This window comes from Nothoprocta perdicaria, unplaced genomic scaffold, assembly GCF_003342845.1.
Source record: "Nothoprocta perdicaria isolate Ctin4 unplaced genomic scaffold, notPer1 scaffold_95, whole genome shotgun sequence".
Classification (NCBI taxonomy): domain Eukaryota; kingdom Metazoa; phylum Chordata; class Aves; order Tinamiformes; family Tinamidae; genus Nothoprocta; species Nothoprocta perdicaria.
In genome coordinates this window covers 1442436-1468095 of record NW_020456254.1, presented here as the reverse complement: position 1 = coordinate 1468095, position 25660 = coordinate 1442436, and the positions used below count along the sequence as shown (strand labels likewise).

Genomic DNA, 25660 nt, shown 5'->3' with positions numbered 1-25660 from the left:
TGCTGACTCACCTCCTCCAGCCTAGTTCTGTGCTTTACCAGGTTATCTGTCTATCAGGGAAGTGCAATGCTGACATTTAATGCTGTGGGGTTTCCCATCTCCGCCTCAGGATCACCAGCCTGAGGCCACTGAAGGGAGACCACACAAAACCCTGCAGCGCCAGCGACTCCAGGGTGGCCCTGTGTTAGTCTTGAATTCATGGTCTGCACTTAGGCCAGAGGGAGCCAAGGGCCCCACGTTCCCGTGCGGGAAGGTCAGAGGCAACACGTGGGCAGGGCCACCTGAGCTCCCGGCACCGCATCCCTGACCTGGGCCAGCAAAGGGGACCTCGGACTAGAGGGAAGGCAGAGGGGGCAGCCCGGCCTCCACCTGCAGGTGTCTGCATGAAGGAATTCCAACCCCACGCTGGGTCGTTCTAAGTTTATTTGAGGTGGACATGCAGCTTTGAAGCATTTTTTACAGTTTACTTAAACTGCAGCATCTCCTCTAAATCTATGGAAATTAACATTTGTCATAAGACATTACAACAAAGTCAGACTTTATAATAAACTGGCTGTTTTGTTATCATCTGCATCAAGATGAAACACCCACGGGGAAGCCAAATAACCCCAACCTCCCAAAAAAACACAACACTGGCAAAACCCCCACTGTTTGGGGATTGGGTCCTGTCTTCAAGCACCGTCTGTGCTCCTCAGCAAAAAAACACAGTACTGAAGCACCACGAAGTCTGCAGAACCTTGAAAAGGTGCAAAACTTCTGTTCTTCCCCAAATGGAGTAGGTATTTCTTCCTTCTCCTACTTCTGCTGTTCTGTTTGGTTCTACAGAACAGCCACTACTGGCCAGGGGAGCATTTAAGAGCTACTGACTCCACTGCAGCAGGTGGTTAGAGGACCCTGCTGGGGGTGACGAAGAGGAGCAGCTCCTTCGTTAGGGTACCCAATAACAGAGACACTTGTTAGTGCAAAGCTGGTGGTGCTCAGCAGAAGGCCTGGACTGATCGTCTGAAACCTGCCTTGGTTTACACAGTGAGCCAGCCTAAAGAGCTCAGGGAAAGCCAGATGTCCAAAGCCAGGATTGAGAACTAAACAGCCACAATTTTTGTCTGCCTTTATCTATGACACAGAAGAAATACAGAAACCAAGGAATCTTTCACTGAACTTTGAAAATCTGGTCTTCCCTAAAAATTAACACTCTGCTTCACTCCATTAATGTATCAAAGGTGTCTGTCCATCTCTCTGTGTTTGGGTAATGACTAAAAAGAGTAAGGTATTTTAGCCACCTATTTTAGCCAGCTTTCATTCCCATTTTGTAAAAGGTTTCTCCAAAACAACTGTGCTCATTCCCAATATGGATAAAAATGTTATCGTTCAAATTTTTTTTTATTGTTTTCTTGGGTGTTTATGCCCATTAGGGATTATTTCTAAAGGGTTTTATAACTTAGATCTTCAGAGATTTTTTTTTTAATGTAGAGAGTAACTTTGGCCTAAAGAAACAGACAAAAAAAGTACCTATTAAGGGGAAAGATGGAGTTAGAAAGGCAGCCTCTGAATGCTCCTTAGAAACAGGTGCTTCAAACAAAGGTTTGAAAGAGAAATTTAAAACCATGTTTTCCCTCACCCCGAGGAAAACATCTGCAAAGAACAAAGGCCCTCAGCCTCAAGCTTGAAGAAAAAGGTGTTGGGAAGAAGAAAATAAAAAAAAAAAAAAACCACACAGGAAAAAAAAGCACTGTTTTCCCAAGATGCCCAAATCACACACAGACACAAGGAGGTTACCAATGCCATTCATGAAAGAATGCACCACAAACATCAGCATTTATTCATTTTGAATTTCTTTTAGCAAATGACAAAAGACCCAGCTCACTGGCTTCACTTTTGTTCACCTTTTGCTTACATTACACATTGAAACATTTGTCAAAACTTACTAAGTTGTCTGCATTCATGCACAACTAGAAAACATCCTTAATTTATTTAAACCAGAAATGCATTACCAGAAATGTATTAACATTGTTCACTACTAAATATTAAAAAAAAAGTTGAAATTATTAAAAATGTTATCCTGGAAATGTTAACTTCACAGCAGACTTAAACTACTAATTGGTTCACATTCAAACAAATTGGAAAAAAAGCAAGATTCATGCTAGTGTTAGTGTACATCTCGCCCTAGCACTACTGAAGGATTATGGTTCACCTTGGATCATATATAATAAAAAGAAAAGTGCATACAGAAATTTACAACAATTTTAAGGACAAAAAATGGTCCTATCGATGTGGTCCCAACAATTAACTCAAAAGTCTATGACAAGTACAAGCTCCGCTGAGCTATTTATACTACTTAAGATTAAGTACGGATATACAGAAAGTTGAGTTCGTTTGGAATCTTCAAAAAATGTTCCTGTCAATCCTCAAATGGTGGCTGTTAGAGCTTAAAATTTCGGTTAAGTGCGTGCGTTGAATTACTTGTTATCCAAGCGTAGCACCTGCTCCTTACCATTTATTGTTAGCGACCTTAGCTGCCCATCTTCTTCGACTTCTACCCTCTCTTGCCCGTTCTCAACAATTCTGCAAGACAAGAACAGAAATAAGCACTGCAAGATCCTCACGTGCTGCGAGCAGCCCGACCACCCGGAGGGAGGTGTGGGGATGACGCAGGTTCGTGTCCTATCCGGGACAGCGACTACTTAATGCCTCTGTATTTGGCAAGTGTTTGTATTTAACAGTGCAGGGGCTGGAGGTAAAAACCAGCTGCACCCCCCCATGGTGGCTGCTCATTGCGAGTAGGAAAATTGCCTGCCCAAAGTCTGAGTGTCCCAGTTCCTGCCGTCCCCTCATCCATGGGTCACAGGGTCACCACTCACTGTTAGCTAGAACTAAATGTCCTCTGATGGATTTGCAGTGTACAAATGCTGCCTTTAATATTTGCCCTATTTGTTACATGCAGAGTATTATAGATTCGATCACTATTTTGGATGATGTAGAGCACACAAGACAGGCTTTAATTCACTTTTAATTGGGTAAGAGCAATTAATTTGGAAACATACTGCATGCCAAGTTCATGACTAGCATGTACTAGACAGAATTTAACCATCTCTCGCTGGAAGTTGGGATCATTAAAGAGCTGAATTTTTTTACTTTGATTTCTCTGTTTTAAAATACAATCGCGAAGCAGTTTGGTTTTGACAGCAACACTGACAGAAAACATGAAATAAAGACTTGGGAATGGGAAGATGATGCAAATTTAAGCTATTTTTAGAACACTTAACTTATGGCTAGATTTTAGAAAGGTAACATACCCTAGACCTCTTCTCTCATGACACAGGAAAACAAGGAAACAAACAAAGCCCTGACAAGAACAGATGCAGACTTTCCTGCAGATGAGCCTTGCTGAGCAGAATACACCCACACTAAAGCCAGGGGAAGGGTATGAGAGAAGGAAAATGTTACTCAGAGCCTGCCGGACATCCCAAGACAGGGATGTTCTCATGCACTTGGCCACCTCAGGGCAGACACCTGTAGTGCAACAGCCCATCCGAGCAGGATGCTTCCAGGAAGCACCTTTGCCAAGGACATTTCTCCCTCTTTTATGCTGTCAATGCAGAAGGCATTTAACTCAAGTAGCCTCTTTTGCCCTCAGGACAGCAAATCACACTCAGTCCTTTTTGCAGTCTTTCTTTACACTGCCCCATAGGGTGCATTCCCTCAGAAGGGGACAGCTCACATTTTCTAGAGAAGAGCCTTGCCCTTCAAAGTCTGGGACACAAGTTACCAGAGAACTGCTTCCCATGCTTTTCCATAGAGGTTCAGTTCTGAAATTACATTTAATCACTTCTTCAGCACTCCCAACGCTTCCCGATCAGCGTGTTCCATACGTCACCCTATACTCCCCAGTACTTGTGTTTCCTCAACGCCACAGCTCCTTCGTAACCAGCATGAAGTAGTCAGAAGGTGGAGTGTCTAGGGCTTAAACACATTTTTCCAGTAAACGGAAGCATTTTCCAGTAAACTAGGAAGCACTTCCCTGTTCCCTGAAGGCTTCTTGGTTCTTTTAATTGCTGAGCCAAAGTTCTGTGTCACACAAGGAACTACCTTCACTCCAGCACTGCCTGGGAAAGGGCACTCGAGCAGAAACATTGCGAAAAGGGTTTCATAACATCCATATGTCTGTCAAGATAATGTCTATCTATATATACATATATCTAATGTATATCTCTATGTCTATCTATAACATCTATCAAGAAAGGCTTCTTGATCTCCTGTTAGCAACTTTACGGTCAGCAGAAAACAAGATCACTTCTCTCCAGAGGCTCGAGCTGACCTGGCAGACAGCAGGCAGGGCCCATGGTAATAAGAAATAATAATAATAATAATCACTAAAGGGAAGGGGATGAGGGTCTGGGAGGAGCCCCACAGCCACATCCCTTCAGGCAGCAACTAAACTGATGAGAGCTCAACAGCCACTGAACTAAACACACGTGTTAATCAGGGCAGCTCTTAACCCACCTGGGCCCTCCCCAACTCCTCGTGGGTTCATCCACATTTCATGCAAGTCAACAAGAACCAAGGAATCCAAAGCATCTTCTCCACTGCCCCCCACCTATTTTTTTCTTTTGTAATTCAGGGAAATCAAAACCATATGATAATCACAACATCAAAAGTACAGATATACACATATATACATACAAATTCATAAGAACCCATTTAGATGACTCACCTCTTTGTGGTAATTTTTCTGCCATTAACTATTTTAGTTGAAGTTGATACTGATTTGAAGTTACCCATCCCACTGCCGCCAAATGACGTTGAGGAGAAGGAGGTGAGGCCGCCATGTCCCAACGGGCCAAACGAAGTAAAACCTATTGGGGAAAAACCCACAAAGCTGATGTGAAAAGCACACGATGGAGACCCGGTTCCATGGATTTAACAGCTACTTGGACTACATCCGAGCTTCAGGACATCCTTGTTGGTTTTGTCAGCACAGCACCCTTAAGCACCCAGGTAAGGATAAAACATTGTTTCCAGCCCCACCGAGGCCCATGGTTGGGGTCCCTGGTGTAGAGGCCTGTTCAAAAAATGTTCCTCATCTTCCTTGAGGGAAAGGCATTCAAGCCTGTCAGCTGAACTCAGCTATTAAATCATTCTTCCCTTTTGAGAAAAGAAGACAAACAACAGCCCTAAGTGCGAGCATGACAGTCAAGCACCCCAGAACTGACAGCGAACCCTATCATGGATTTTAGGCACGTAACTCCCTGGTGTATTTTCATGACCTTAAATTAAGCTCATCCATCAACGCTGAAAAGCAAACAGATCAAAAGCCATTCTTAAATCACTCAGAAACTGGAGCACCAGAAGTTACGAACACAACATTTTGCTTTGCAGAGGTTTGTTAATGCTCATCAAGCCCCATGTAAAGCAAACAGTAACTGAGGCCTTTTCAGAGAACAGTTTTAACTCAGAAATTGCCTCAAGATTTGCTGAGCCAAGGCAGCAACTTTTAAGAATTTACCAACTTCTTTTACTGAGACACCCTGTGACCAAATAACCCCGGAAACTGCAGTATTTACCTGTGTCAAATGAAGAGAAACCACTTCCAAAAGCAGGGAATCCACCAAAGGCAGAGAAGAACGATCCACCACCTCTGTTCCTGTTCCTTGGACCCCGTCTGTTCCCGAAAAAGTCCTCAAAAGGATCTTCTACAAAACAGAAGAAAAAGCACATTTAAGAGGGCAGTGTGACCGAGTGATGGTCTGAGATAATAATTATAGGTTCTCCAATTAAAAAATTCCCTGTCACAGATTAGACTATCACTTCATTTTAAGTATTTGATGCCATTAAGGCAAACAGCCCACTAAAGGAGCAGTTTCCTATTCTCGTCTAAGTTTTGTTTCCCTTTTAGGCCTCCAAATAGTTTTAGAAAGAATCCAATCTCCTTTTTAGTGCTTTATTATTAAAAATTCTAAGTAGTAACACAAACTCCTGTGCATTTATCAGTGTAATATAAGCCACAAGAACTGCACAAACAGAATACATACACAGCATAGCACACTGCAGGTGTAATAGAAAAAAAATATTTATTTGAAGTTAACTGCATTCAATCAGTTGCATTTGAGACATTTAGAACTTCAGAGGCAGCTCAAGGCAGAGTCACTGCGAGGCCAGTCCTTCGGTTGCTCCTCCACAGAACTCCCTACTGTCAAGGGCAGCTTTCCCAGCTCTACAATGCGAAGCAGCACCGAGACAAAAACCCACCTCACAGAAGTGGGCCCTTGTGCTATCACACCCAGGTACCCAAACTCTTTTAGTTCTGCCCTGCCTTACTGCAAACCCGCCTAACCAGCTGTCTGCAAAGCAGCTCGCAGGCACTCTGTTAAACAAGTGAAATATAAAAAGCAGAGACAGGGACTGCTGAGTCACGGCCTCAAAGTGCTCTAAGGGATCATTTGTTGCAGCAGTGGCCACAGCTGGTGCCTCTAAGCTCTGGCGCAGGTTCAGGGGGCAAAGGGGACCTGGGTTTGTGCCACAAAGCAGCCCGGAGCCCAGCGGAGCGGAGAGGGGATGCGGAGAGAGGGGCACTCAAGTCCAACACTGACCCAGAACAGCAGCAGTTACCCAGTGCATTGCTCTATCACACTAAATATATCCATATACACACACATATACCTCTATGCATATATGTGTGCATGTATTAGACACACAAGCAAACCATATTTACTTCAGAGCAATGCAATTCTCCTATAAAACTGAAATGTTATTACTAGAATTATCTGAAAATGCCACACTTTACAAGGCTCTTAAGTGAAGAGAGCAAAGCATAAAACAGCCATCATGTAATAAAAACCAACACAATTTCGTTAAATCCCTAAGTTGGAGCTTCACAACAACCTTTTCCATCAATCCAAACTTCCCCAGAACGAGTACAGCACCAGATGATTTTTACCAGGTTTTCCACATGTGGATTTAACAGTGAAAGGTAACAGAATAAGCTACTGCATGCTGAAAAACACAGCGAGTGCAGGACTGTGAGCACGAGAGCAAGAGGAGACTTTGCTGCACGGCCCTTCAGCACCAGCACTCGACAGGGCGAGCGCCACTGACGTCCCATCTGTTGCTCCTCTGTCACCACTGCAAAAACCCAGGCTGATTTACAATAAATCCCCAAGGCCATGCTGCAGAGATGCTGCTAAAACAGGCCGAGAACAGAGATTTTAGCTGTCACTGAAGTTCCGAGTTACGTTTGGTTGCTTAACACACGTGTCACGTTGCAGCATGTTTATGCTGAACTGAAACAGCCTCTGGATCCAGGCACTTCCATCAATGAAGATACCAAAGGTGAGCACAAAAAGCAGCCCCAGATGTTCGGTACCACGAGAGGCTGAACGTTCTTACACAGAGTCAAGGCGGTTTTCTCTTCCCTTCCCCTTCCCTACCAAATTCCTGGGTATCTTTTTGGTTTGTTTTTGTTTCAAATGCAGAACAAACTTATCTTCAATACACACATGATCTCTTTCTACCTTTCAAATAAACAAAACCAACTCCCGGCAAAGAAATATAGGAACCTACCATCAAAAACAGTATTTCTAAAGCAAGCAATGCACTATAAAAAAAAGTATAAGACTAGCACTAGCATATTAAGCAGCAAGTAAAACCACTGCATTAATAGCTGTGCAGTCCAATGTATTCCTGCTGGGGTGACTCACGAGTTAGTTATGAAGGTCATTCACTCACGTGTGCACACGGTCTATATTACATTACCCCCACTGTCAACCTTGCTATTTATAGCCCATTTTTCTGCAGTTACCTGGAGGTAAAATAAAAACAAAACCATCTGCAATGTAAACGGTGGGTTTATAAGCCCCCACGCTGCCGGCTTTGCCACAGGACCATCCTTCCTAGCAGCAAAAAGGCAGGGCTTTTCAAGGGAAGGCTGCAGAGATTTTCAAGGGAAGGGTTCAGAAGCTCCTGGAAAGCTTCTGGAGAAGCTTCTGCAGAGCTCCAGCCTGATGAATTTTTGAACCTAAACCTACAAAAGCCTAACCTGGGCTCGGACTTTTTAGACTTTGGCAACCTTATCCAGCAAGGCAAGAGGTGAAGTCTCCACTTTAGCAGTGGTCTAACCTTGGGTGGATGTCTCTTTACAACCCTAAAACACAAGGCCTAATAATTTCCAACACGGTTCCAGTCATCCCCTCCAAAAAAGCCAGGACACCCAAACCCCTCCTACACTGATTAAGAAATCCTATGTGGCCAGCACGAGACAGGGATTCTTCAGAGCTTTCCTAAGGGAACATTCCCTCCCGTTATTGCTCTGCTTGTGGCCACTCAGGCACAACAAGCAAAGAGTGCCACAAAGACGGCAGGGATGCAGGGGCCAGAGGGTCCTGCACTGTCAGTGACACACAGGAGGGCAGCCTTGCAACCTCCCACACCTTACGTGTGCCTTCAGTCCCTAAATCAGGGTCATTTACGGTGCTAATCCACAAAATATCCAGTATAAGAGGGATGTGGAGCTTCTAGAGAGAGTCCAGCAGAGAGCAATCAAAATGATTAAGGGACTGGAACATCTCTCGTACGAGGAGAAACTGAGTTGGGCCTGTTTCCTCTGGAGAAGAGAAGATTGAGAGGGGACCTTATCAACATGTACAAATACCTGAGGGGGAATGTAGGGAGGAAGGGGCCAAACTCTTCTCAGTGGTGGCCAGTGATAGGACAAGAGGCAATGGGTACAAGGTGAAACAGAAGAAGTTCCATCTCCATGTGAGGAAGAACTTCTTCACTGTGAGGGTGCCAGAGCCCTGGCACAGGCTGCCCAGGGAGGTTGTGGAGTCTCCTTCTCTGGACATCTACCAAACCCACTTGGATGCCGCCCTGTGCCCCGTGCTCTGGGTGTCCCTGCTGGAGCAGGGGGGTTGGACTAGATGATCTCTAGAGGTCCCTTCCAACCTCAACCATTGTGTGATTCTGTGACTTCCTAACTGCTCATTTCCACAAGTCGCATGTGCAACACGCTCACCTCGATTACTTGAGAGAGGTCACCAGGAGAAGCAGCACAGCATCTCAGAATCTTTATAATGACATAACAGATATGCTGGCATTAGCAACTTCCTGGAGAGGAAGGCTTAAAACATGACTTTGGAATTCCACCTATACCATAATTACACGCATGTTAGGATATGGCAAATCCAAATACACACGGCATTTCATATTTATTAGACTGCTGCCCAAATGCTGAGGAGCACCTTGCAGCTGGAGGCATCTCCCACTGCCGCTGCCTGTGCCGCTCTCTTGGGGTGAGCTCCAGCGCTCATTTAACCCAAAAGCCTCAGGAAAACCAAGCCAACCAAAGACCCCATGTCATGCCCCACACATCCCCCAAGTTTTCCCAGGACCTAACTGGCTAACTCAGCTCCAGACATATGAGCACAGAAGGTGACTAAAAGCGCAGGCAGGAACACGCTGAGCAGGACCATGTTCTGTCTGAAAACTCTTTTTAATAAAACCAGGCCATTCAGAGAGTACCTGTGATTCAAGGCTGGCACTCACAGAATCCAACGGCGCCCACTCATGTCAAAGTAATGAATTAACATGTAAATATCAGAGCACACCAGAAATACCCACGGTTGTGAATTCGTCTGAAGATTAATTACAGGGAGGACACTGCTTGCAAGAGGGCTTTAATTGAAAGCCTCCTCCCACTGCAGTTTTAAGAAACAAGTTGACTAACAAATATTTTACATTAAAATGCCCAAACATCATAATTATCATCAAATGGGGCCACATGTGCATGGATTATGACCATGATCCAACTATTAGGCCTTTTGCCCCAAGAAGAGGTTACTTATTTATCAACAATAAACCTAAGTTCATCACTAGAAGTTTCCATCTCAGGGCAACAGACGCTCAAATTTCCACCTCTGGCTGTTAAACAATCACCCGCTGTCCGTGGACTAACATGCTAATGAAACCATCCTATTTCTATTCCTGTTTATGATGCAGCAGCATCATAAAATACAGATAATAAAATACGATATGCAATTACTGCTCATGAGTTTGCCCTTTTTCTCAAGGAAAAACTCTTTAGTCTGAACGCTTGAGGTAACTTGCTGTACTTGGAGTATAGAACAGTACATTTTATGTAATCCATGTTACAGCAGGCAATGATCAAGAATTCTGCTGCTTGATAAAACCAAACCACATACAAATGCACACACAGCTAGCTAGCCATACAAAGCTGTTAAAATTTTATACTATTGGGAAATAAAGGTAAAATTAAACTTAAAAACTACATCAGATAGCTCAAATTCTAAACAAAAAAAAAATCTCCCAGAACACATAAGGATTTAAATTCCTCTCCAATATTAAATTTTAGATTAAAATACACCCTGAATTTTATTCTACTACGAAAAACATTTATTGAGGCATTTGTTAAATGCTATTTCAGAAGGTCCCTTAGTATTCTTAAGTGTTTAAGCACGCTGTAGCAAAAAGGCTGAGATTATCAACTATGCAGGGAGAGACTCTGCAAAGAGACCCCTCTAACAGGCATCCTCACCAACCCACCCAGAAGCACATCCCTTCTGGAGCAGTTTGCTACATGGGACCACAGGGAAAGAAGGCTTCCTAATGGGATTCAGTTGATTAAACACACAGGCAGCTAATGCCATTTGATGTGCCCTAAAGCACCCTGCTCAACCTCCAGCTACTGCTGTGGATGGATAATGGTCCATGTGATCTTCTCATCCTATAGATCTCAGGGCATGTTGAAAATACCCGGGTATCTAAGATACCCTAGGTCATCCTAAGTGGTGCCACATGCCTGTGTATGAAGCTCAATGTACATAAAAGATGACTCAACTACTTAAGGAGCTGTCTGCACTGCTGAATGGCCCTCCAGGATAATTTTGTGCCCGTGATGCTCATTCCACCACGTGCTCCTGGAATGTCCCTGCCATCAATGCAATGCGATGCAGCCTTCCTTGAAGAGATCATCCAAGAAGCCTCTCACCCCAAAATCAACCAGTTCCTCAAGATCCTCCCCGAAGGAACCTCCTGAAGACATCCCTGAAAGTTTTAAGTACACACAACAGATTTTCGTCTATTTGGAAGTTTTCAGAGACGTCTTTAACAAAACATTACTCATTTCTGCTTAAGAGGTCTGAAAGAGCCCACCAATTAAATAAAAAGTTACTGCAGAATCTTCACATATTCTCCTCTTTTCTACACACAAATAGATACAAAGGGTCTTCTTTATAAAGGGAAGTAACTGAGAAGTGCTGCACCACAGATCAGTGGAGTTTTAACAGACTTTATTCACAGCACAATTTAGAAATTCTTCATATCCATGAGTTTACAGAGATTATACACCTGAATGCTGCTCTTTACCGTTTAATAAGCATCAGGACACACAGAGTGCCTCCTGCACTCAGTGGACATCACCCCATTCCACTTTGAACCGTACAAGAGGTACAAGCATTTTATAAAAAGTATGATTTGAAGCACCTTTACTTATTTTTAAATCTAGGAGCTAGCTGCCTTCTCCAGCTTCTCCTCTCTGGCCTCCCACTAGGTATCTCCGATGTTCCACCTCCCCTATTTTTTTAATCTTTAAATCACTCATTTCTCATCTTACATTGACATCACCCTTTTCTAGCAGCCCTTAAAATTCTTCTTCTACTGTGAAAATGCTGAAGGAGTCCCATCTCCCCAGTTGATCCTCTGCTTTCCACATCATGGAACCATGGAATGCTTAAAGTTGGAAGGGACCTCTAGAGATGATCTAGTCCAACCCCCCTGCTCACGCAGGGTCACCTAGAGCCCGTGGCACAGGGCTGCATCCAAGCAGGTTGTGAAGATCTCCAGAGAAGGAGACTCCACAGCCTCTCCTGGCAGCCTGTTCCAGAGCTGTCACCCTCACTGTTAAGAGATTTTTCCTTCAGTTCCTGTGGAACTTTGGGTGCTTCAGTTTGCGGCTGTTCCCTCTAGTTCTACCAGTGGCCACCACTGAAAAGAGGCCACCTCCCTCTCCACGCACACCCACACACTGCCTCCCTTGAGGTATTTATACACGCTGATCAGGTCCCCCTCAGCCTCCTCTTCTCCAGGCTGAACAGACCCAGCTCCCTCAGCCTTTGCTCATAGGGCAGATGTTCCAGGCCCCTGATCATCCTCGTAGCCCTGTGCTGGACTCTCTCCAGCAGCTCCACATCCCTCTTGTACTGGGGAGCCCAGAACGAGACACAGTCTCCAGATGTGGCCTCAACAGGGCTGAGAAGACTTCCATGGACTACTAGATGGTTCTTCCAGTCTACCCTCTATTTCTTCCATTGGAGTCTTTCCCTCAACTCTAGTACTCATTCTATACTGTAATCTTCATCTAGCTACTCCCTAATTCCTTAACCTTCCACTGATTCAACAACTAGCTCCTCAAATCCTTTCCAACATTTCACAACAAGTGATGACAACTAAATAGCAACTGGAGAAAGATATAAATAAAAATAGAGCTGAACTGACCTGGTAAGGCTCCTAGCAAAGATGGCAAATTACTGAGGTACAGTATTGTGCAGATTCATACAAAGACACTGAATAGGAAGCACTGTCCTTTCAGTGTCCTATATAAAATTGTTTCCTTTAAGTGGCGTGTTCCTTTTTGCCAGCATTTTGTACGTTTTAACAGTTCAAGTTATTCAACCCCCCCAATTCAGGAGCTCTCAAAGCTACATTAAGTATTTACAGATCACAGAAGGTCGAACACAGCACAGTAGACTGGACAGGATAAATACGTATCAGAATAATTTCTCCATGTTCTTTCCAAACTACAGAGACATAGCAGCCATGATTTTAAGGTTTTTAAAACTATAGCTTTAGACAAAATAGCAACTGATAAGCCAAACCTGCTCTCAAATAAACCAAGAAGAAACAGAAACCAAACAGATATTTACAAAGAGCAATATTTACCCCCAGTTTTCAGAGCTACTTCTATCCATTCTTCAAATAATAGCTACTTCTGTTTTGCACCAGTTAAGTTTTAGACACAATCTAAATTCACTGAAGTCAGAGGATTCATGCATTTAAGACCGGATTACTTACCAAAGAAGTCAAATGAAAAAGGGTCCCTTCCACCAAAGAACTCCCTAAAGACATCATCTGGGTTCCGGAATGTAAATCCAAAGTCAAATTGGTTATCAAAATGACTTCCCCCTGCAGAAAAAGAAGTCACATTTCAAATATGCTCACACATCCCTACTAATCAAGTTCAGGCCCACATGGTATTTGGGTCATTTAAACTGCCTCTAGACGTTCTCTTTTCCTCTCGTGTATCATATAACTTAAGAACACAAAAATACTTTTTAATAGCTAATTCTCTTTTGTACAATTCTAGATATCACTAGCATCTGTTAACTTGCTAAGTTCTAAAAACCTTACAATTTCTATTTTCAGGAGATCACATTTTAGCCCTTGTTATGGACATTTCCAGATTAAAAAGCTGTAGGAAACACCTTCCACCAGGATATAAGAAACAGAATCGCTAAGTGTCAACATACCTCCACCTCCATTCATTAAGCCTTCTTTTCCATACTTGTCATAGATGTCACGTTTCTTAGCTACAGAGAGAAGTTATACATTGCATCAGTGAATAAGCACATTATGTTTGGAGAAAAAAAAGTCTACTTAATCAGTATGCTCAGTTAATTATCTTCTCAAGTAATATTTAAGCAAGATCTGACATGCATGACATTTTTGTTGAGGATTGCTAAAGGGGTTTTAGGTAGTAAAATAGCAGATACTACCTTTGAAGTTTATCACCATTTACAGCACCAATTTTGCCTGACTAGGTTTGATACAGCTCCACAGTTGCTACTGAGTGGGAGTTGAAGAGCTTAAACATGAAGAACCTCAACTTATTTTGGGTGCACTGCTCCAAGAGCATCAGACAAAAACGCCATGGGAACATGATTTCCAGACTCAATACTAGGATGCTATTCCCTCTGGAATCTCTTCAGTGAAATATGTTTACGAAATTTAAGTAGCAACACTAAAAGAACATGGAGTTACCTCAAACAACTGCTAGGAAGTAAAATCCTTATGATGTAAGGGAATTACAACTCCTCATACTAGTCTGTTGCTAGCTCATGGAAACTTTCATTTTCATTTTTCCTTAAAGCCTGACACACTTAGAACACATAAATGAAGAGGGCTAACCTATACACACACAATAAAAAGTGACCAAAGTAACAAAGTGGACAAACCACAAAATAAGCCACAGAAAGCAAAGGGAGCAAGGGAACTTAAAGATCTGCATAGCAGCCACATCAATATCCTGGTTTTACCTCAAAGATTTGCTTAAGATAAAATAAACCTAGCAGGTTTACAAGGAGCTGTCCGCACATTAAGTTCCGTTTCTTCCAGTTTGCTACACCAGGTCAAATTCTGAAAGCTAAAATAGATGCTGCTACTTTCAATTCAGCTTTCCCAAGTTCCCTGGTCTCAGGTGAAAACAAGGACACTTCAGAAATAGCATAGACAGCTGCGGTCAATTATAGAAAAAAATTATCAAAGCTGCTTAGATCACATTGTTGTGAGTCAGATTGCTTCAGCCAAAACACAAGGAAAAGCTAATGCTGCTTTTATAGTTCACCTCTAACTTCTTTTGCTTTTAGAGGGATTCCTGCATCACATGGATCAGTCTAAAAAAAAAACCTGTTTCAAAACAATTTGAAATCTAAAGGCTCTCCTTGGTATGATATGTCATTAGAATTATGCAATCCACCCAAATGAAATCCAAGTTTTGAGCAAGATTTATAGAGTGCTCCGGCTTTGTAAGGACGAGGTGGTATTGCTGGAATTAGAAACAGACTATGAAAGCCAACTAGGAAAGCTGCTGATGGCTCGGAGATTGCCCGGGCTGCTTTTATTGGTGTGTCTTAACACACAAGCTGCAAAGCCCTTCCCTTCCCCCACAGTAAGGCTCATTAGAACATCAGGATACATTAAGCAGCTTAGTGGCAGGACTCAGTGAAATTCCCTCAAACCTAACCCCACACAGCCCCAGCTCAGGAGCACCCTATTCCTGAGGCACAACACTCAAGTCCCCTGTACTCAGGGTAGCTGCTTTTATCTACTCAGGTAAAACAGATCTTGATTTTCCTATGTATCTCTAGAAGGTCTAGGATTTTAAATTGCAGGGGTGAGTGTTTGGGCTACTCATCTAGGACAATGAAGAATTTTTAGTTTCAGAATTTCTGATTACTCTCTCTCATCTCTCCCTCCATCCTTTCAGGAAAGCAGTAGAGTTGGACTGGGAACCAAGCTTAAAGGCTCTTTTTAAGTGCTGGGAATGCTCTCCTCTGCATTGCTGGGGTTGTATCTGATACCTAGAGACCTACAGCCCAGAGCCCCTTTCCAAACACTTACCATCTGACAGCACTTCGTAAGCCTCAGCCACTTGCTTGAACTGCCGCTCGGCCTCCTCTTTATTGTCTGGGTTTTTATCTGGGTGCCATTTTAATGCCAATTTACGGTACCTAAAAGGCAAGGGACAAAATACTTCAAAACCAAGGAATATGCTATATGGATACACACAAGAAGCCACAAAGAATTTGTTAGTGATTAAGGCATTTAAGTTTTCTTAGAGGTTTGTATCTTTCCTCCAGACCACTACCAAGAAGTCTAACAGCTAGGCAAAGAAACATCTACTTGCTTTGCTAGAAGACGGCGGCCAGGGGTTCTTTCACAAATACTTATCCTAAAACAACACATAAGCACTACCTCCAAATGAGGATCTAAATTAGGTATTAAATTGCTTTGAATATTCCTAAATTGAGGTGTTCACTTTTCAATCCTGACAGATGTTGAGTCCATTACAATTTAGAAACAGAAGGCAGACCTCTTCCAGTGACAAATTCAGCTTCCATTTTTTTTTTTTCTAAGTACTTTCCTTTGGAAAAAGCACCATTCTCCATAAGAGAAAGGCTAATAACTGCATTCAGCCACAAATGAGGGAGCTACCACTGCCTGGACCATATCAAATTTCAAAGCACAGTTGCAAGGAATTGCTTACTACTCATGCTAGTGGTGTTAAAGTAAGTGTCCAAGGAGCACGTGATTACATTTATTCAGTAAAATATTCAGCTTTTATGAGATGTGATACTTACGCTTTTTTAATATCTTCTGGTGAGGCATGCTTCTGCACTCCCAGAACTTCATAGTAATCCACCATGTTTCAGAAGATTTCTTTGTTAACAACAGCTGGTCTTTAGAGTCCTGCAAGAACAACAACTTGTAAAGGAACCTTGTACAGCAAAAATACTTCATAAAAATCAGATAGGAGCCTGGTGTCTTCTGGTAACACATCTGACCTTATAGAGCTACTCAGTATTATAAATTCAGATGTTCCAGACACACATGTGCCCAATTATCTTATTCCAGACTGACAGATTGAACAATTACTCTGGTTGTAAGTTTGGGTTTATGTTCCTTAATTCTACTGCTACACAATGTACACAGATTTACCCGAACAGCAGGTGCCTGCATCACACTGAGAGGAACATGCTCTGTGTATCTGAATGCAAAAGCAAGCATATAACAAGCTCCCCTTCTGGCACTCACAACACCTCTTAAGGACATATGAGCATAAGGAAAAACTGCAATATTTCACATCTCCTTTTCAAAATATTGCTTCCCTTGTGATGCTTATTTCAAGAAAAGCCACGTGTGTGCAGCAATTCTCAGAAATCTAAGGTTGTATCTCATCTCCCATTAGTCTTCCTTATATTCAGACCTTGACAGGAAAAAATCATCATTCAACAAGTTGCTAAGTTCCATTTTCTGCCTCTATGGCTACTAACTAAACATACAACCTGGCAATCAAACTGTAAGATTAACAACCTAAAGAAAGAAAGCAAGGGTTTAAAGAAAAAACAACAGCAACTGAATCACAGTATTTTATAGTATGTGAGAATAAAATTCACAAGTTTCACAAGAGCTCTAAGAAACCTACAAGTTAAAAGAAACAGCAGTGGCCTTCTCCAGGCTGAAGAGTGACAGCTTCATGTCAATACTAATGGATTGTTATCTTGAACAGTCATCACAGAATGGGTGAGGTTGGAAGGGACCTCTAGAGATCATCTAGTCCAACCCTCTGCTCCAGCAGGGACACCCAGAGCACGGGGCACAGGGCGGCATCCAGGTGGGTTTGGAGACCTCCAGAGAAGGAGACTCCACAGCCTCCCTGGGCAGCCTGTTCCAGGGCTCTGGCACCCTCACAGCGAAGAAGTTCCTCCTCACATGCAGATGGAACTGCCTGTGTTTCAACTTGGACACACTGTCCCTTGTCCAATCACCGGCCACCACTGAGAAGAGCTTGGCCCCTTCCTCCCTACATTCCCCCTTTATGTACTTATACATATTAACCAGATGCCCTCCACAGCCTTCTCTTCTCTAATTAAATTATATAATTTTATTTAAATAATAAATTAAGTTTACTACATTTATTTTAAATTAATTGTTAAATGATATTAACCATTATTTCCACTAAAAGGCCCTTCAGTCTAAAAGATTTAGACTTTTAAGTCTATTTAATGTCATAATTTAAAGTCATATTAGTGATATTTAATCTTTTACCGTTAAACTTCCTCTTCCTGTCACTGTACCCAGCCCCTGCTCTGCCAAGGTTTCCAACCAACTATTACAGTTTTATCAACACGGCAACACTGGCATTTTCCACCAGTTATTGACTCCCAAAATATAAAATTGGTCAAATACACTTGTAAAAGAATACAGGGGAAAAAAAGAAAAAGAAATAAAAAAGAAAAAAAGTATTACGTCCAGGTTTTCTTATCCGTGTGTCAGGAAAAAAAAAATTCTGAAATGATGTTCTTTCACTTGCATCATCCAATACTTTTCTTTTTAAAGCCAGGCAAGGTTTTATTTTCTAGCCTTTTTAAAAGCCCTCATAGAATAAATCCCAGTATTTTGAAATTAATATACTAGTATTACAAATATCTTTCAACATTCTGGGACATAAACAAAACATTAAAGGGAGACTTCCTTCAAGTGATTTGTACATTTTCAAAATACATGGCCATTGCAGGTTAAAGCCTAATTAATTCTAATTAGGGATGTGGCTGCATAAACATTTCCTCAAGTGGCAAAGCCAGTTTAAGAGGTAACTTGCCACATTAGCTCTCCTCTGCAAGCTGCTTACAGAAGCAAGTGCTGCACTAGGTACCTTTTAAAAACTTGGCTGAACGTGGGCCAAAACACCGTGTTTGGTCACTGTACAACCCCACAAACACACAGCGCACGAGCACAGCCGCTCACAGGCCACACTTTGACTTTGCAACCTGAAGAAATCTTTATATTAACTGTGCCCTTAATGGTGATGTTGTGCCCAATGTATAATGTAATATTACATAATATGCAATGTAAAATTACACATTACATTATGCCAACACTAAAATAATAATGACAGGCTTGACTACTTAAAAATACGGGCTAGCAAAAAACATCCTAGGATATTTCCAGCTGGCCCAACTAGATTTATTTCCCAAACAATGATTAGAACAGCTCTGTGAATAGATCAGGAACATTTTAATCATGGGTTAAAGATGTTATCAAACCATGGTAGCCACTTTTAAGCAGTAACATATATGGGACACACAGCACATAAAGAAACCAGAAGCAAAGTCCTTGGGCTTTTAGCTACCGGGTTGCTCTGGTGTCAGTAGCTTGGCCAGGAGCACAGCACAGAAATAAAATCTGGTGCAAGACAAGCTCAAGGCTAGAGGTCAAAGCCTCTCCTAACAAGAAATACAAAGCCCCAAAACCAGGGAGCTAACAGCAGGAAGCCACAGCACGGAACACACAATCATACTTTTAGTTGTTATCTCCATATTTCATCTTCCTTAAAGCTAACATTAGTGTTAGTACTGCCCTCAATGTAGAGGGGGGTGTCTTAGAGGTGGAAGTCAAACATCAATATTCTAGCTGGAGCAAGGCAGGTGAAAAAGCAACCATCTTAATTGTAGACACAGATCCCAGCTTTTCCAGAGCAATTAGTGAATGTTGCTCACAAAAGCAGCCATTGATTTATCTCTTCAGACAGTCAATACATTAAACAGCAGGTGCTCCAGTGTCATAAACTGAGATTCAATACATCAGTTTTTATACATATATGAATATAATCTAAATAAAGGAGCCTTAAATTTCAACTAAATACAAGCATTGCAGCAACATGACTAGCTCTTGCTAGAGCACTTACTCTGATGAAGATTTTACTAATCCTAATAAGCACCTACTCTAGGAGTAATGGGATTATTTGCTTCCAAGACACATCTGGGGACTGCATGCTCAAAAATCGGTTAAGGGCAGCAGGAACCTGCTTGGTGAAATGCACACACACCTCCAAGAAACAAATCACAGAGCTTCCTGCTAAGGGAAAAACAAAAATACACAACTGTCCTAACCCAAATGACATGAAACAAAATCTCCCAATCTCAAATCTGTCAAACAACTTGTCTCCAAAAACACAAGCAAAGGTCATTTAACTAGCCACTGAGACACTTTTCCAAAGTCATACGGAAATCAGCCCACGTCAATTAATTTCCTGCCTCCAAACTACAAGAAAACTGCAAGAAAAATGCAAGAAAACTAAAGATGTAAACCTGTTTCAAGTCTTTAGCACTGGCTTCAGGGGTCCACACTTATTCATTATGCCGCTATATGGTTACAGAACATGTTCTCAGCTAACTCAACTCCTCTACAGCAGCAGCAATTCAAACAGCCAAACACTTGTGTGAATGGAAGGTTTTACTAACTTATAACTTATGGATTTAAGTCTCTGTGAACAGAGTTGGAGGAGTCAGCTCTGCTCTCACTTATCCTACAAAAGCCCTGGGTGTTTCTATCTAGGATAACACTAGGAACCCAAGAGCAGCTGGAAACCTCTCGCAGTACAGCCCGAAGCTGAGCCTGCTAACAGCCTTATTGAAACGAGCCTCACGCACTCCCTGCGCAGTCAAGTCCTCAGCTACCTAAAAGGCACGAGAAGAATTACAAGCCAAGCAAAACCGTTGCAGAGGTAAACTTGTACCAAGCCAGATGACAGAGAATTGAAGTCAGATGCACAACTTGAATCACCTTCAGTGATGACAGCAGAACAGTGCTAATTAAGTTCCGAGAAGAGGAAAGTATCTAAATGAGAAGTTCTTAAATCAGCCAGGAGCGAATTCTGATGACAACAACACGCATGTGACCTTTGCGGTTAGCTCAGTCAGAAAACGTTATCTATTTCTGGCCATGAAGCAGTCGGGCAGCATGGAGAGTCCTGAAAGACTCCAGGAAGAGCTGAAGGATGAGAGAGATCCAGTTCCAAACTCCCAACGCACACAGCAGCAGCCAGGCATCCACATCCCATCCAAGTGCCACACAGCCTTTCCACCACCAGCACCCACCTGCCTCTTCACCCTGATGGCAACACAGGAGAGGTCCCGTCCCGAATCCCACTCCAGTTGAAGCCAAAGTCTGATCTGTTCAACAGCAACAGACCAATGTGGACACCTCTGGCAGGTGGCTAAGCAATGGACACCTTCAGAATTTGGGGGAATTACAGTCTAAAGCTAAATAAAATGCAAGTTCATTTTTTTTTCCCACATTTCAAGAGCTTATTAGACAGCTACATAGCCCCTAGTGCCAGACCCAATGAGATTTTACACTCCTTTAAGCTTGAACAAGACTCCATACTGCAGTGGATCCAAGATTATGCAAGAACGGCAACATGGTACTTTCTTTCATCTGATTTGCTATATAACAAAGGTATCTTTGCTGAGCCTTTTTYTTTTTAAAAAAAAAAAAAAAAAAAAAAAACACTCCAGAGGATTAAGAGTCCCATACTTACATGAAATTCAGTCATCTCCCTTGTTCACACGTGAAAGATCTTGGATTCACGCCATGAATTATAACCACTAGTGTACCCTATCCTCAGGATAAAGGTCAACCATAAAGAACTGACCATCTCTGTATCAGCCAAGGCTTTCAAGTTTTATGTTTCTACCAGTGGTCTTGAGAAGCCTTAATGGCACGAATTGCTGCCTTTTAAAGAGAGAGATTGCTGCCTTTTACAGAGAGAGATTGGTAACCCAAACTGCTCACTGGTGTCATCCTACATCAAGTCCCCAAGAGAAAAAAAACATCTACCTACAGCTCCTCAGGGCAGAACACCTCTCCTGACAACCAAATGCATTTTACTTAGTGCAACTCTATACATTGCTGAGTTATTCATCTCCCAAAGTCATTGCTAAACACTTAAAATACAGGATCTTGGTCAGTCTAGCAGCGGTGTCTGGGATGTGCCTGGAAGGGGACAGTCAGCAGGCACGGGAAATGTTCAGGAACGGAAGGTCCCCTGTGCTAACACAGCATAAATACATCCCCCCACCCTGTATATCAGACCGTTTCAGTGCAAGGAGCTTTTAAAACTGCAAAGGAACTTAAAGAAAGTTGCCTTCATTCTGATGAATGCAGTAAACAAAGCAAGAATGACAAGCATTAGGAAAGCTTTAAGATGATTAATTTGAGAAACATATTTAAATAATGCATTAAGATCAAATTTCTCTTTCCACTGCTCGGCTCCCAGCACAGGGCACAGACTAAGATGTCTTTAAATCATTAGTAATTGCACTGCCATCTATCTGAGCTTCATCCATAAAGGTAACTTGGGCAGAAGTTGGAAAGTTTTGGAGAACAGAGTGGATTTGAATACAGTGATTATTGTAAGAGGCGATACAGTCTAAAGGGGGAAAACTATCAGCCCGATTCAATGAAAAACAGCCACCTCCACAGGGCTCACAAGGTGTTAAAGAACTGCCCTCCCCGACAAGCGAAGGGTGCAACAGCCAACAGCTACAGACCCTTGTTGTTCATGTTACTGGCAGTTTCACAGATATTTTGTTGAAGATAATAAACAAGAAAACACTTTAAAAAAGCTAGTTTACAAAAACTGTGAACTAAAGAAAGCTGACGTCTTCCTCTGTGAAAGAAATTTTAAAAGCAGCTAGCATAAAATAGAAAAGGAAGTAGACAAGTGAAGAAGCTGCCCTCATACTCTGCACTGATACTCTATTACTTATCTTATCTCTGATCATGCTTTGGATCAATAGGCAGTTTTTCCAAAGCACAACAATTCAGGTGTCCAAATTTGGAATTGTGTCACATAAATATCTGAAGCAATGGTACCTTCTTCAAAGCAACCATAAAAGGCTATTTTATGCACAGTAAAAACATTCCCAAATCATTTTTTAACATGCCCAATCTGTGTTTGATTAAGCTTTTAAAAACAGCAAAAAGCCTCTCCTGGCAAAGACTGGGTCCCATGTCAGCCAAATACTTGCAAACAACCAAAAGATCTTCCAGCGAAATAAAATAGTTTAAAGTTTCTAGACACTTTCCCTGAACTAGCTGTTACCATAATTTTACTTATACCAACCAGCAAAACAACATGAACATTCCTTTTTTCCTCCCCCCCACAAAGACAGACTTCATAGATACAGGCTGCATGTTAGGATGAAAAAAGAATTTTTACTAATCAAAATTTTTTTTTTTTTTGCATATAAGCTTTTAAACATTAACATTAAACACTAACCGTTCCACAAACTATCTTCTTTCTTAAAAGAGGGAAAATAGAGCTGTAGTTTAATATGAACTACAGGACACTTCAGAATAGGCTTACATGCATCAAAAGAGCTGTAAACTAGCACAAAAATTAAATAAAACACCGACAGGGACACACAAAAGACAACTTTTTATTACAAACAAATCTATTTTGATACTGGTTAGCTTGTCACAACTTCAAACTTAATAGTAAATATGGACTTCGGTATAGATTATTAGCCTCCTTTAAACAATCAAAAAACAACTAAAGAGCCCAAGCTACTTATTTCAAAGAAGAAATTTTAAAGAAGAAACACTTAAATTTTCAGATCAACAAAGATTCATAGACTGATTCAGATCAACAAATATTCAGATCAACAAAGCAGAACAAAGATACCTGCCTTTTTTCCCCTATTTTCAATTAAATGATTTCTTAATTATCAACATAAATACAAAATCTGCTGTGCAGAAAAATTTCAAGACCAATTTAAAACTATTAAATGTTGATAAGGGCTCAAAACTAAGAGACCAAGAAAGAACTTAAAAACCTGAATCCTTATTTTCTTCTTCCATCTAGGAAAAAAAAATGACCTGGGATTCCATCCATAGGTCAAAATTACACTTGGAATTTTTTGATATTCCTGATTTCAAACTTCAGGTGAAGGACTAGGTCCTTCACATCAATGGAATTTTGTTTGCCATTCAGAATCAGCAGAAAAAAAAAATTAACCTACAGTTACAAACTGAGAGAGTGAAGTCTACAGGCATGAATTACTCCTCACCTAGTAGTTAAATAACCAGAAACAGAATTACCCTTTCATTACACCTAAATTGGAGTCCAACATCCATTCAAATATCATGCAAAAGTACAAAAAAAAGAAATTTAAATGTAATATCAAATGTAATATCAAATATAGCAATTTTGATTTACATACATCTTGAAAAAAAGCGTTAAGTTTTGGCAGAGCTACATAGATTTGCACTAGTCCTTCCATTCCCTGAATAAACCAATTTCCTTTATAGATAAAAAAAAAAAAAAACATTTTCTGTTACCAGGAAATTACTTTAGGACACAGCTGATTAGCTTCCTCACTAATGCTACTAAAAATGCATCGCTTGCTACAAAAGGAGAAGGACGGTGGAATATTAAACACGGCACAAAGCTCAAAATCCAGCTGCACCTCTGCATTTGCTATCAAAGCCACCACCATACGCAGCGACAAGTGCAGCGCACCGACTCGATGAGCAGGCCCCTGTGCCCAGGGCGCAGGACGGAGAAACGCGGCGGCTGGGGCACTGCAGCGGCTCCAGCACCTCCAGACCCACGAGGAAACCGCCAGCCCCCTCCCTGCCGTCCTGCGTGGGCCCCGTTCCGAGGCCTCTGCGGGCCGCTGATGTAAGCAGGGATCTATGAGCACACAGCTGGAGCTTTCAGCTGCAGAGACAAATAGGTATTTCTTTCCCTAACACCGAGAGCTCTGACACTGACATAACATGTAAAGTCTTTTCTGCTCTTCGGGTACTTTTCCAAATTTCTGGTGGGTGAGACTAAACAGGAAGTATGGAAATAACAAAGATTGAAAAATAAAATAAAGGAGACACAAAACAAGCCTTCTCCCTCCCTTTTTTTTTTTTTTTTTTTGAAGTGAAGTTTCCTCCCAAAGTTCAGCCAAGTTTAATTAGCCAGCTACGTCAATCTCAAGAAATGTAAGATGTTTCAATCTCAAGAAACATCAAATGTTTCAGTAATAATGAATTAAAGAGGTAAGCTTAACAATTTCTCTATCTATAAACCATCATTTTAACTGCCCCTCCAGTGTCACAGGTTTTTTAAGAAAACTTAATCCTAGATTTATGATTCAGAATGTCTCATTTTCCAGCAAAGAGGCAGCATAAGAGCAAAAACCAAGGAACTCATAAAAAATAAACTAATATTGTGCACTACTTACCATTTTGGTTGTTTTGAAGAAATAAATTACAAAAAAGTAACTGCAGAGACAAAGTTTTATAAACACATTTGCTCACTGGTTCAACAAATCTTCTTTGACAACATAATCCAGCAAACTAAATGGCACTTAAACCATCAAGCTCTTGATTCATCAACTGAACATAAAATCCTTCCTGACTGGAGAACATGAAGTAACAAGGAATAAACAAAAGTTAAATCACAGAATATTCAAGGTTGGAAGGGACCTCTAGAGATCATCTAGTCCAACCTTCCTGCTCAAGGCCATCAAGCAGCAGTAACTGCAATCTCATAGGACCAAGGAGTTTAAGCCTAGTTTGTTCCAGTTGTTTGTACAATATTATTATCCTGTCCTCATCGCCGTTTTCTGCTTTATATCATAAAGTTAAAAAAAAAAATCAGTTTCGATTCTGACTGACTCCGCAGTGTTGGAAGTTTGACCACCTGCATCTTAGTATCACTGCAAATTTAACTTCTCTGAAGCTATCCTGGCCAAAACAGAACCAAGAAACTTAGTGGTTTCAGCCTGTCCTAAAGCCTCCTGCTTGGCAGCACACAAGTTCAGCAGTCAACGCAGTTAAACCTTAATGTCCTGTTGCTACAAGCAAGAGCTCCGGCCATAAATAACTTCCCATCCCAACTCCCGGCCCTCTCAGAAGTCCCGCAGCCCCTGACGACACCAACCATCTGCCTCCTTTCGGGGACAGTTTTCAGAGCCGTTTATAGCTCAGCCACCTCAACAGCCGCCGCCTTTCACACAGCACATCGCACTGACCCGATTCCGAGTTACTAACCTCAAAAAAGAATTCAGTTTCTAGTAAGTAAAAAACAAATTCAGAAATCCGTCAAAGGTACTTCCAGTTCATAAACACGCCAGAAAAGCAGTTAAAAAGATATTTCAAATACGTAGGAGTGAGTGTTGCAGGGGGGCCCCCCCCTCACCCGTTTCCTACTGACAACCGCCGTTAGCAGCAAAGCAACGCGCGGTTTTTCCGCGGCCGTTCCCGAGGCGCAGCCGCCGCGGGACCCGCCGTGCAAGGCGCGCACAGCGCAGGG

The 25660-nt window shown here is 41.9% G+C and overlaps 1 protein-coding gene across 1 annotated transcript; it reads right to left on the bottom strand.

Annotated features, from left to right (window-relative positions):
- Positions 1–2060: 2060 nt before the first annotated feature.
- On the bottom strand, positions 2061–25519 carry DNAJB6 (DnaJ heat shock protein family (Hsp40) member B6). Its single transcript, XM_026052977.1, has 8 exons — positions 25399–25519; positions 16146–16254; positions 15406–15515; positions 13536–13595; positions 13081–13191; positions 5562–5690; positions 4712–4853; positions 2061–2562 (listed from the first exon to the last, which is right to left on the bottom strand). Exons 2-8 carry the CDS (start codon positions 16208–16210, stop codon positions 2457–2459), a joined length of 723 nt encoding a protein of 240 aa, XP_025908762.1. The 5' UTR covers positions 16211–16254; positions 25399–25519; the 3' UTR covers positions 2061–2456.
- Between the last annotated feature and the right edge of the window lie 141 nt (positions 25520–25660).

Bases quoted from the DNA above. Each gene is read 5' to 3' on its own strand.
- DNAJB6 (XM_026052977.1), bottom strand. From the start codon at position 16,210: ATGGTGGATTACTATGAAGTTCTGGGAGTGCAGAAGCATGCCTCACCA. The intron at 15,516-16,145 runs GTAAGTATCACA...CTTGCCTTTTAG, and splicing joins CCAGAAGATATTAAAAAAGC to GTACCGTAAATTGGCATTAA. The intron at 4,854-5,561 runs GTAAATACTGCA...TTTCCCCAATAG, and splicing joins TTTCTCTTCATTTGACACAG to GTTTTACTTCGTTTGGCCCG.